The sequence below is a fragment of the Ipomoea nil genome, unplaced genomic scaffold, assembly GCF_001879475.1.
Source record: "Ipomoea nil cultivar Tokyo-kokei standard unplaced genomic scaffold, Asagao_1.1 scaffold0982, whole genome shotgun sequence".
Taxonomy (NCBI): Eukaryota; Viridiplantae; Streptophyta; class Magnoliopsida; order Solanales; family Convolvulaceae; genus Ipomoea; species Ipomoea nil.
Window position 1 is genome coordinate 1317408 of NW_017617410.1, and position 12951 is coordinate 1330358.

Genomic DNA, 12951 nt, shown 5'->3' on the forward strand with positions numbered 1-12951 from the left:
TGGCCGGCGGGTGGAGGTACACCCGCCGGCGGCGATGTTTCGGGCAACGGGTGCCCGGCGGGCAGTCGCCTTCCCGCCGGCTGCCCGCTGTCGACAACGCCCTAATTGGGGCAGCGGGTAGGTGGAGGGTTCCCCTACCCCCCACTGACTCTTTTTCAACATATTGGTCCCGGGATCTTTCGTGAAACCCGAAACCATGTTTAGACACTCTTAAACATGAACGACGACACCACGTAGTCAAATAACGGATCAAAACCAAGAATCATATTGAACACATCTTAACATGACTTCTAAACATAATTAACACCCGAACATGCGGAATCCCACCCAATTATATCAAGAATATCATAATACGAAATCCCCAATTTAACCTAGGGCTCTAATCATATTCAAATCATCAAGATCATAGTTCATCTTTAAAATCAAGAACATCAAGATTTATCAAGAACATCAAGATTTATCAAGATCCTTTTATAATCATCAAGATTATCAAGATCAATACATAAGATCATCTCATCAACATCAAGATCATACCATCATCATCATAAAAGATTTATCAAGACACAAGCATAGAGAAGGAGCCAAAGGAGAAGATTATAGCAAAGAAAATAGGTTTTGTTGAGACATGGGTTACCTCTTAGCCTTAATTAATCCTCCCTTGGCTATTAAGGTTCTTCCCTAAAATTTCCATCCGATCGACCTCCCTAGGCTTGGTGGTGGGGAAGCCCTTGGGAATACTTTTGTGTAATATAACTGTGGTGGTAAGGGTTCTAATGTTTTCTAATCCCCTATTTATAGCATCAGGTATCCTAACCATAATCTGAATAGTAAAGTCCTACCACCTTCATTCCTAATAGATAAATAGGGCTAGGATTCCTAATTAGAATCTGAATAGTAAAAGGTTTATTCTCTTTATTCCTAATAGGCTTAAGACTCTAGTTTAGGCAAGGGTCCACGATCCATGGTGGACCACATTAATTAATTAAAGGGAATTCTAACTTAATTAAATCCTTTTTAATTATTATTAACGGAATTTATTAAATAATTAATCCGGGATTGAAGGCCGTAACACGGGGTGTTACAACTTTGTTTTATTTTATTAATAATTTTTTTTGTTAACAATAATAAGCACATCTGAATTCTAATTTTACTATGTTTCAATCTGTAGTAATTTACACAATTGAATTTCAAAAAAGGGGATTGCCACATGCTCACATTTTGATATTCTTGGCCAAGAGTAACACTTATCCTACTGCAAAAGACATTGATATGATTATATCTGCTGAGATCCCAAGTGAATTGTGCGAGCTAGAATATTACAAAGCTGTGGAAGAATTTATGATTCATGGTCCATGTGGTGCAGAGAGGAAGAATTCACCTTACATGGTCAATGGTAAGTGCTCTAAATTCTACCCCAAAAAATTTGTTGAAAGCTCTACAGTGGATTTTGATGGATATCCGATATATCGCCGTAGAGATAATGGTCGTACAATAAGGAAAAATGGAGTGAATTCCATTTTTGGTCCTATTGTTATAGGGGTCATTCCAATTTTAGTCCACCATAATTATGTTTGCCACATTGCGTCCACTATTATTAAAAGTGTTTCAATTTTAGTCCAAAAAGTGGACAAAAATTGGAACACTTTTAATAATAGTGGATGCAATGTGGCAAAAATAATTATTGTGGACTAAAATTGGAAAAGCCCCTATAACAATAGGACCAAAAATAGAATTCACTTGGAAAAATGGAATTGCCCTTGATAGTAGATATGTTGTTCCACACAATAGGCATTTGCTGATGAAGTACAAGTCTCATATTAATGTGGACTGGTGCAACCAATCTAGATCAATAAAGCACTTATTCAAGTACGTGAACAAGGGTAATGACAGGGTCACAGCTGAGTTTTACAACAGTGCGGTTGAAGAATCTACTGGAAAGGTTATAGATGAAATCAAGATGTACTATGACTGTAGATATATTTCGTCGTGTGAGGCCGCTTGGAGGATATTTGCATTTGACATACCATTTAGGGACCCATCTATTGAGCGATTGAGTTTCCATCTTCCAAGTGAGCATTCAGTAATATTTCACGATGATGATTTGGATGATGATGTTGTAAATCGACCAACAGTAGCATAAAGCATGTTCACTGCATGGTTAGAGGCAAATAAAAATTACGCAGAGGCGCGGCAGTTGACTTATTCACATATGCCAACTAAATTTGTTTGGAAGAAAGATAAAAGAGAATGGCATCCTAGGCAAAGGAATTGGGCAATTGGTCGAATCTTTTATGTGCCCCCAAATAGTGGTGAAATCTTTTATTTGAGATGTTTACTTAACATTGTTCAGGGACCAACGTCATTTGATGATATTAAAAAAGTGGATGGCGTACAATATAATTCATTTAGAGATGCATGTTATGCACGTGGTTTAATTGAAGATGATAAAGAGTATGTTGATGCAATCAGTGAGGCAACAGTTTGGTCTTCGGCACATTCGTTAAGAAAATTGTTTGTTACACTATTGACATCCAATCCAATGTCAAAGCCAGAAGATGTGTGGAAGCTGGTCTGGCGTTACTTATCAGATGATGCTGAATTTATGTGTAGAAGAAACCTCTCAAATTCAGGTAATAAGTAATTATATAAATATATGTATATATCCTATAAAAAAATTGTAAGATATTATATATATATATATATATATATATATATATATATATATATATATATATATATATATATAAAATATCTTACAATTTTTTTTTTTCTTTTTAGATCTAATTCTCAATGATTCTCAAAAAAAGAATTATGTATTGACTGAAATGGAGAAGTTGTTGAATGCTTGGAACAAATCTCTAGCAGATTATCCACCGATGTCAATGCCAGATCAAAACAGTGATTTGTTTTAGGGAATTAGGTTGTTGTTCGAGGAAATGTCATATGATATGGAAGCTCTAAGGCATGAACATAATTCTTTGCTTCAGAAACTAACTGATGAACAGTTACTCATCTATAATAAGGTGGTTGCAGACGTCCAGACCGAGATGGGTGACATGTATTTCGTTTATGGTTATGGTGGTACAGGCAACACTTTTTTGTGGAAGACACTTTCAACGGCTCTAAGGTCCAAAGGTGAAGTCGTATTAAATGTTGCATCAAGCGGTATAGCTTCATTACTTCTACCTGGTGGAAGGACTGCACACTCCAGATTTGCTATACCAATTTCTGTTAATGAAGATTCCACTTGCAACATTAAGCAGGGCAGTCCACTGGCTGAATTGATCATCAAAGCCAAACTGATAATTTGGGATGAAAATCCGATGATGCAAAAACATTGTTTTGAAGCATTGGACAGGACAATGAGAGATTTAATGCGTTTCACAAATCCTAGGAGCTCAACGATGACTTTTGGAGACAAAACAGTTGTTTTGGGTGGAGACTTTAGACAAATTCTTCCAGTTATTCCAAAAGGTACTGGACAAGATATAGTACAAGCCAGTATTAATTCTTCTTACTTGTGGAATAATTGTGAAGTTCTTCGTTTAACGAAGAATTTAAGATTGCGAAGTATTAGTAATGAAGATGAGGTTGAGAAGTTAGATAGTTTTGCCAAGTGGATTGCAGATGTAGGTGATGGAAATCTTGGGGAAGACAATGATGTTGATTGCAATATATTGATTCCTTAATCCTTTGTATTGAAAAATGAGGGCGATCCCATTAGACAAATTGTTAACAGCACATTTCTTAAATACCATTCTGGAAACATGGATGCAAAACAACTCGAGAGTAGAGCTATTCTGGCTCCAACATTAGTATTGTCGACGAGGTGCATGAATACATGAACGGTATGAATCAAGCCTCATCAATAACATATTTGAGTTGTGATTCTCTTTGCAAGTCAGAGACAAATGTTGATATGCAATCTGAGGTCCACAGAACAGAATTTTTAAATAGTTTGAGATGCTCAGGGGTCCCCAACCATTGTTTAACTTTGAAAGTTGGAACTCCAATTATGCTGCTGAGAAATATAGATCACTCACTGGGACTGTGCAACGGTACAAGGTTGGTAGTCACACAATTGGGAAATCATGTTATTGAGGCACAAATCATATGTGGCAACAACGCAGGTACAAATGTGTTGATACCAAGGCTATCTTTGACTCCTTCAGACCCAAGACTTCCATTTAAGTTTCAAAAAAGCAGTTTCCAGTTATGCTGTCATATGCAATGACAATCAACAACAGTCAATGTCAAACGCTTTCACATGTTGGTTTGTTACTCAAAAAACCAGTTTTTAACCATGGCCAATTATATGTAGCAGTTTCTAGGGTGAGTAATCATGACGGTCTTAAAGGTCTTAATTTGTGGAGAATCTAGAGGTCTTTTAAACAAAACTCAAAATGTAGTTTACAAAGAAATCTTTAATAATGTGTAACTTTTTTGTTTATGGAACGCCAATGAATTATATTTTGTCTTTTTATTACATCTAAAATGTTATTTGTCCTATATATACTATATACCAAGCTTTTATATATTACATCATAATATCATGGCCGTGCAATGCACAGATGCAATACTAGTTAAAACTATATAGTTATACCGATTACTTTATGCCAAATTTAATAAATGCCCATCTTAACATTCTCAAACAATGTTTGAAAGTAGCTTATTAAGTTCATCAACATCAATTGAAATTTCAAGTCCACCTGTATTTGGTACTCCTGCCATACCCCCAAAAAATATTTAATTTGCTTCTTCAAGCACTCCTGCCTCCGGTGCCCCCAGAACACCAGCATTTGGTGCTTCAACTACTTTAGCTTTTGCTACCACAGCAAACCCAACATTTGCCAAACAAAACATTACTCTGTATCATATTTAAACAAGCATTCATCAAGATATGATGAACTTTTATTGAACTTCCAACAGAAAGAAATAAAACTACAAAGTGGGAGGACCATCAAGGTCCTCTACAACGTACTAGCCCCAAAAATATCATCAACTGCAGTGCTGAAAAAAAAAAAACAAAAAAGATGCCCCAATCTTCATCCATCCTATTTGAGGGAGCTACCAATATCAATCACGAAACGATATTTAACATCCTTGTTTATTAATCTCTCAAGAGCCTCATTCACATACTGAATTGGAACTATTTCAATTTCTGGGTATATTTTGTGGGAAGCGCAGAATTCCAGCATTTCTTGTGTCAGCTTTGTTCCTCCAGTTATGCTTCCGGCAATGCTTCTCATACCTGCGAAACATCATAATATAAGCAACATAGGAATATGGAAAAAGGAGAAAAAAAAAAAAAATTGCAGACTTTAGCTTTTAGATGAGATAATTATACCAAAACTTAGGCTTGCAGGGCTAAATTTCACTTGTTTAGGAAACCCCACCAAAGCAAGAACACCAGCAGTCTTCAAAAGCGACAAGTACAGATCAAATGGGATATCTCCGGATGCAGTGTTAATCAGGAAGTCAAATGATTTCGACAGTGCCTATAACAAAAGACAGTCATGTTTTTCAGCAACCAAATCACCACTCAACAGAACTTTAATTTACCAGTGTATAGTATCTTAATTACCATCATCTGTTGCTCATCAGATGAGATCACAAAGTTATCGGCACCAAGAAGATTAAGAGCTTCTTCTTTCTTTGATATACTGGTGCTGAAAACTGTCACATTCAATCCAAAAGCTTTGCCAAACTTCACAGCCAAGTGACCAAGACCACCTAGTCCAATCACACCCAAAGACTTACCAGCTTGATTCATGTTGTGTTGCATCATCGGAGTGTACACAGTAATTCCAGCGCATAACAATGGCGCTGCTGAAGCGAGAGGGTAATTTTCAGGAATGTTATAGCAATACCTGCACAAATGAATGAATGATAGTCAGCAATCTAGTAATATAAAATCGATCTATTGAAAATTTGTGGGAATTGGAAGAATATTAATTATAATATTCACCTTTCATGAACAACAATGTAACTTGAGTATCCTCCCTTAGTGATTGTACCATCCACATCTACGTAATCAAAAGTAAAAACAGATCCCTTTGAACACTGAACTTCTAATCCTTCATTACAATACTCACACTCCCTGCAAGAGTTAACATAAGTTCCAACTCCCACAGGGTCACCAACTTTAAACCGCTGGACGTTGGATCCAACGGCTTTCACAATTCCTACAATCTCATGTCTGGCATGCATGCATGCATGCAGAAAAATGAAATATATAAGTATAAAAACAAAAGATAGAAATGAGCATCTATAAAATTGTTATTATATATACCCAGGCACTAAAGGGTACTTGGATGTTCCTCCTTCATTCCTTGTCCAGTGAACGTCAGCATAACAGATGCCACAATAAGCAATATCTAGTGAAACATCATCGCTCCCAACAACCCTAATATCGACATTAATCATTGCAGAAACGAATTAAAAGACATCATTACAGAGTTTGAGTAACTATTAATAGTTTAAAATATACTATAAGCTCTTAAATAAGCTCTGTCATACAGAATCTATATCGTAGTTCAATATAATATAGTACAAGTTGTAGGGGTATGTACCTGCGGCTGAAATTATAAGGAGAGAGAAGTCCGGATGAATCTCTGGCAGCCCATCCAAGGCAGTTGTGTGTTGAAGAAGTCATGGTAGCTAGCTTGCGTTTCACAGAGCTGAGATTCTGGGAAAAAGAATCACAGTACAAGATATATATAGTACCATTCAGTAATCTTACAAGAAGTTATTTAAATGTAATTGAATGATTCAGAATGTAAAGATTGAAGCTTTGAAAGAGGATTGGATAGATCCGTTTGTTCCAGACTTAACTCGTATAGTGGGTTAGGAAGTCGTGATCCTCCGACCTCATCCATTACGTCAGCTAATCTTCCAAGCGCGTCACCACCTACGCATACATAATTCCCCGGCATTATTAATTTATACTAGTTTTTTTACCTGTATTGCGCGATTGAGATAATGCCCAATGTTTTTTTTTTTTTTAAAAATAAGTATTTAAGTATACATATCAAGGCAAGATTATTTTGGAATTGTTCATGCATAGATAATTGAATGTTAAATTTGGGTATTTAAATAGGTAATTCTAAGTTTACAAATGCAAAATGATATAGTCAAGATTGATTATAATTGTCAATACAATAATTGTATAGGTGTATGGTTGAAACCAAATACGGGACATAAGGGAGAACAAATAAAAATTAGAGCATAAAATATTGAATATATACTAATATTAAAGAGGTAACTACTGATTGTCAAACAAGGACATTGCAAGGTAGTTTCCCACTTCAATTTGTTGTGTGAATTGGATACTCTTTTTGCCAATAAATCCCCAAATAGTTAATGCGATTGGCTTAATTATATTTTTATATTTTTATATTTTTTTTTAAAAAAAAATAAATTATTATTATTATTATTATTATTATTATTATTATTATTATTATTATTATTATTATTATTATTATTATTATTATTATTATTATACCTTTAGGTCATTTTACATGTTAATCTAAAAAGCTAATTTTTTCAAATATCTTTTGACCAACTGTTGATATAATTCGCTGGTCAAATCCGCTAACGCTTACCGCTAACTGTTGATTGTCAAACAAGGACATTGCGAGATAGTTCTCACTTCAATTTGTTGTGTGATTTGAATATTCTCTTTGTCAACAAATCTCTCAAGTAGTTAATTAATATGATTGGCTTTATTAATTTTATTTTTTAAAATTTTCATGGTATTAATAAAATACTTGGTAAATAAATATATAGCATTATGTTGTATTATAACTTTGATATTTAATTAAAAAAATAGTGCACAAAAAAAGATAATAGACAATGTAATGAATATAATCAATTGATGAATTTGAATGTAAAGAATTTTTATATTGGAGAAAAATAAACACAATATAACTAATGAAATTATTTCTCTTATTTAATTTATTGATAATGAATAATTTTTTTTGAATAAAGACATTGTAGATACATAATTCTAAATTAAAGAAATGCATATGTATTATTTTTTGTTGTAGCTACTAAATTATTATTTAATTAATTTAATAAGAGTAAAATAGAGTACTAATTATGCCAACTTTGATTGGGATGGGGTTCGAACTTAAGACCTTTCTTATTGAAATCAATGAGTAAGTTAACGGTGAACTAACAGAAATTAACGAAAAGATAATATTTAAAGGAAAAGTTAACGGATAATCATATTTATTAAGGATAAATTATGAAATCTTAAGGAAAAATTAAAATATGATCAATTTGAGCCATTCATTTGATTAAAAAATTTGACCGTCATTTTTTTCTACCCATTATAGGCCTAACTCTCGTAGGCTCTTAGTATAGTATAGTAGATAGATATTTATGAGTGTAAGACGGCAAATTATGCCGTGCATCCGTATGCACCATGCATGGTGCATACGGATGCAAAAACGACGTCGTTTTATTAAAAACGCGCCTCACTTAAAAAAAAAATTCAGTTTCGATTTCCAGCAACAACATTATATTATGCATAATTTGAACTATATATCCAGAATCAATGAACTAAAATTCCAAAATCGATGAACTAAAATTCCAGAATCTATGAACTAAAATTCCAGAATGAATGAACTAAAATTCCAGAATCGATGAACTAAAATTCCAGAATGAATGAACAACATAATGCTGTTGAGGGGAATCGAAACTGAATTTTTTTATAAGTGAGATGCGTATTTTTAATAAAATGAGATCGTTTTTGCATCTATATGCACCATGCATGGTGCATACGGATGCACAACAAAACTATCCGTGTGAGACTGATCAACAATTGCGGCTGCCTAACATCTTTCAACAATTTTGTCTACTGATTTGGAGTTGGTGCTATCATTGTACATTCAGCATAGCTCCCATGTTTGACTTTAATTACTTACAATCAGTTGTTTACGGTAGCCCGGACCACAGACTTAGGAGGAGCGAGAGCTTATTTGCAGACTTATCTTGAGTCAAACGAACCATGGGATTCGAAGATCCATGGCTCTTAGTGGGCGACTATAATGCGGTAATTGGTAGAGATGAGACAAATAAGTTGACTAACTTTGCTCAATCTAGATTTGGGATTCACATGCCTTAAGTTTGCATGGAAGAGAGGTCTCACCCCTGCCAGCTTCAAAGGCGCCAGGCTTGATCGTACACTCTGTAACGTAGAAGGCTTGCTGACTTTCTTGACCAATGGAATAAGGATACATTTGGGAATATCTTCTTTTTCTTTAGGAAAAAAAAGGAGCTTAATTATCTAGACTTGAGGGAGTCCAGAGGAGTTTGATATCTCATGCATCCTAAACCAGAGCTGCTTAAGTTAGAAAAGAAATTACAAAAAGAAGTTGAGGAAATCCTCTATCAAGAGGTTTCAAAGGTCTAGGGAGGATTAGATCACCTCGGGATTGGAGACGGAAACACCAGTTTTTATCACACTGCCACTATTGTGAAACAATCAGCTAAATGCATGCAATGCATCGAAAATGAGCAAGGAAGGGTGCTTGAAAGAGGAGATGAAATTAGCACTTAGCAGGCATATTAAGCAGTTCTTTGTCAGGTTGTATACTAGGGAGTCCCATCAGGACCTATCACAGTCCATACATGGAGTACCTTCACTCCATGACAGATTAAAAAAGGAAGCCTTTTCAAACTAACATTTTGGACCGAGTGCAAAACAGATTAGCAAAACCCTCTCCTTAGCGGGAAGACAATAAACTCTTGTGCAGTCAATCCTTACAGCTATCCCGATTTACACGACTTCCTTCCTTTGGGGATCATATATAGTATAGGAAGTGTAGTCTCATTAAATGGAGATGAGGCCGGGGGGACTGGGTATCCGTAAACTTGTTCATCTGAATAATGCTTTTCTTGCCAAACTTGGTTGGTTGGAGATTGTCAAGGAACGAAGATAGCCTTTGGGCTAATATTTTGAAATCAAAGTATGTTGTCAATACTAATCTCCCTCAAGCTTGGAAGGGAATGACAAGCAATGTCTAGTTACTTTTAAAAGGTTCAAAGAGACGAATTAGAGATGGTAGAAATACAAAATTTTGGTTGGATTGGTTCTCAGCCACTCACTCAAGGAGATGGTTATAATTATTGATCAAATTCCGGTGCAGGAGCTAGCTTTACTGTACCGTTAATGACTACTGGTGTTCCTCTTTTGGAAGATACCAACCATATCCTAAGGCCAAGGAAGTATGGAAGGCTTTGTATCCTACTGACTCATGATCAGAGCTTCATGGTAACCACTTATTTAATACCTGGTTTGATAAAGGCATTAAAGGGCTTAGCTTTTTGGGGGGAATCACCTTCCCAATCCAGTAGCCAAATTTGCTATTACCCTTTGGAATCTCTGGAAATGGAGAAATGACTTGGTTTTTAACAATGAAACCGAGCCTCTGCAGATCAAGATCAGCACCATAAATGTGCAAGTTGAAGTTACAGATTAAATGGACGAAACCAAATCAAAGTTAATGTTGACTTGATTTCAGCCATTAAATAAAGCAGGTTAGTTGCGGCTGTGTAGTAAGGGATATGCATGGTCTTTGTTACAGTATGAGCACTGGTTCGGTTAACAGTTCGGAAGCCTGGGCTGTACTAAAGGGGATTCAACTAGCCAAACTATTAGGCTATGGGAAAGTAGCACTGGAGTCGGACTCATTACAGGTGGTTAATGCAATCAAAATAGCCACAAGGCTGGACAACATAGTGGATAATATTGCCTGAGCTTGCAGATCGGAGCTTAGCAGCTCAACCATGTTCCTCGTGAACAAAACATTGTTGCAGATATACAAGCTAGCTAGACTCTTTCTCTGTCCATGGTTCCTGGTGTACATTTATTTCAATACCCACCTGTGGAGGTTGATCTGAATCGGCCCTAGAGGATGATATAGCTGGAATTCCTAAATGGAGACAAATCTGTACTTGACATATATTTTTTGGGGTTCCCCCTACAATAGATCTAAAAAAATGTAATAACTTTAAAATAAAGAGCCAATAACCTTGTGGTCTAGTGTAGCTCTGTAGGGATGTCAATCTATCCCCAAACCGATGGGCTGGTCCGATAAAATCCAAACCGACAGAGTTATGGCCTGAACGGACTAGCCCGATGAGCCTGAAACTAATAAGCGCGCGCGGAATTAAATGGGCTAGCCCGATAACCCGAACTAGTTATTAAAAACTATTATTTATTATAGAAGTGATGTGAAACATAACATACATGCAATTTATGGGTGAGTTTATCTTTAATATTTTTTATTACATTTTTAAATAAAATTTTAATAAATATATTACAATATAAATTATTTTTATAATAATAAATAATGAAAAGTTAAAAATTTACTGTAAATATATTATATTATAGTGTAAGTGTGTAAGTATATTAATTATTTTTAGTTATAATTTATAAATGCGGGTTTAAATTAATTGAATTATGTTTAAGTTTATATTTATTAGTGTATATGTCCTAGTTTTAAATATACTTATAATTTACTTTGTATTTAACATTGATGCATGTAATTTATATGTAATATTTTTATTTTTACTTTATAATTATAGTATTATTAAGTTATGAAGTTTATAAAAGGTATAGTTTATAACTTTACTTAATTTATGTAATAAATAAAATTTACATATATATATATATATATATATATATATATAGAGCATGAAGTTAGGCGATCATTATTGTATGGACCATGGTTCACACAAATTGTGTGGACCATATTTTGTGTACTGTAAAATAAAGTACATTCAGTACAAATATAATGTACATTCAGTACAAAAATAATGTACATTGTATTAAGAGAATGTACATTATTTTTGTTCTGAGTGTACATTATATTGTATAATGTATATTCAGTACAAAATAATGTACATTTAATATATTAAAAATGTACTTTTTGTTATGGTCAACACAATAATTTGCCGAAGTTAGGGGTGTGAATAGGTCAGGCCTCTTGTAGGGGCCTATGTCTTGGTCTAATTAATTAAGGTCTAGTTAAGTCTAGCTCATTTAGTAAAAAGGTCAGGCTTGAGCCAATTTCAAACCCTATTAAACTAAACAGCCCAGGCCTATATACTAGGCTCGGCCTTCAGGCCTACAGGCCTGGCCTATTCACACACACACACACACACACACACACACACACACACACACACACACACACACACACACACACACACACACACACACACACACACACACACACACACACACACACACACACATATATATATATATATATATATATATATATGTACATGTAAGTGTAAAAAATGTTACACATTAAACCCCACTTAAGTTGGCTTAAATTAGTTGTCAAAATGATTAGTGGTTAAGTCTCTATGTCAGCACGCTAAGTCTGGATCAGCGCCAGGATGCAGTCCAGGAAAGGTGAAGCTTATTCAAACATTTATTTTGGTCAAGACCCTACTTCCATGGGATTTTAAATCAGATGATGCAAATTAATTTGAGGAATTAAGGGCTGCACTTTTCCAGACCAAAGAGGTTTCAAATTACTTCTATAAAATACTACTTTGTAAAGCATTAAGGTTGAAGATTCAAAGATTAATTTTAAAGAGTTCATTGCTCATATACTGTCCTGATTATCCACTCAATATATACAAGTAAAGAAGGTTTCTCAACTGGTTCATGTTGCGGAGAAGATAGCCTGCACGTCCAGTCCATGGTGGTGTTGGAGTAGGCTATGGAGTAGTTGTAGTTTATACTTTAGAGTGTGATGTACTCTCCTATTGTACTATTGTTGTTCATCTAGTGGATTTGTGTTGACGTGAGTGGCCCCACATATGTAGGAGTGATGCTCCGAACTGCGTGAACATTTCCTGGTGCACGGTTCCATTTATTGCTTTTATAATTAGTTTCTTTATTTTGTCTGGGGTAGATACTGGAGC

At 35.0% G+C, this 12951-nt stretch overlaps 2 protein-coding genes across 2 annotated transcripts; one reads left to right on the forward strand and one right to left on the reverse strand.

The window, feature by feature from the left end:
• Window positions 1-2936: 2936 nt before the first annotated feature.
• LOC109179982 (ATP-dependent DNA helicase PIF4-like) lies at window positions 2937-3689 on the forward strand. Its single transcript, XM_019329457.1, has one exon. It carries the CDS (start codon window positions 2937-2939, stop codon window positions 3687-3689), a length of 753 nt encoding a protein of 250 aa, XP_019185002.1.
• A 1333-nt stretch (window positions 3690-5022) lies between these two features.
• On the reverse strand, window positions 5023-12707 carry LOC109179955 (probable cinnamyl alcohol dehydrogenase 1). Its single transcript, XM_019329432.1, has 8 exons — window positions 12703-12707; window positions 7169-7174; window positions 6573-6668; window positions 6293-6406; window positions 5969-6199; window positions 5585-5870; window positions 5348-5498; window positions 5023-5251 (listed from the first exon to the last, which is right to left on the reverse strand). Exons 3-8 carry the CDS (start codon window positions 6653-6655, stop codon window positions 5055-5057), a joined length of 1062 nt encoding a protein of 353 aa, XP_019184977.1. The 5' UTR covers window positions 6656-6668; window positions 7169-7174; window positions 12703-12707; the 3' UTR covers window positions 5023-5054.
• Between the last annotated feature and the right edge of the window lie 244 nt (window positions 12708-12951).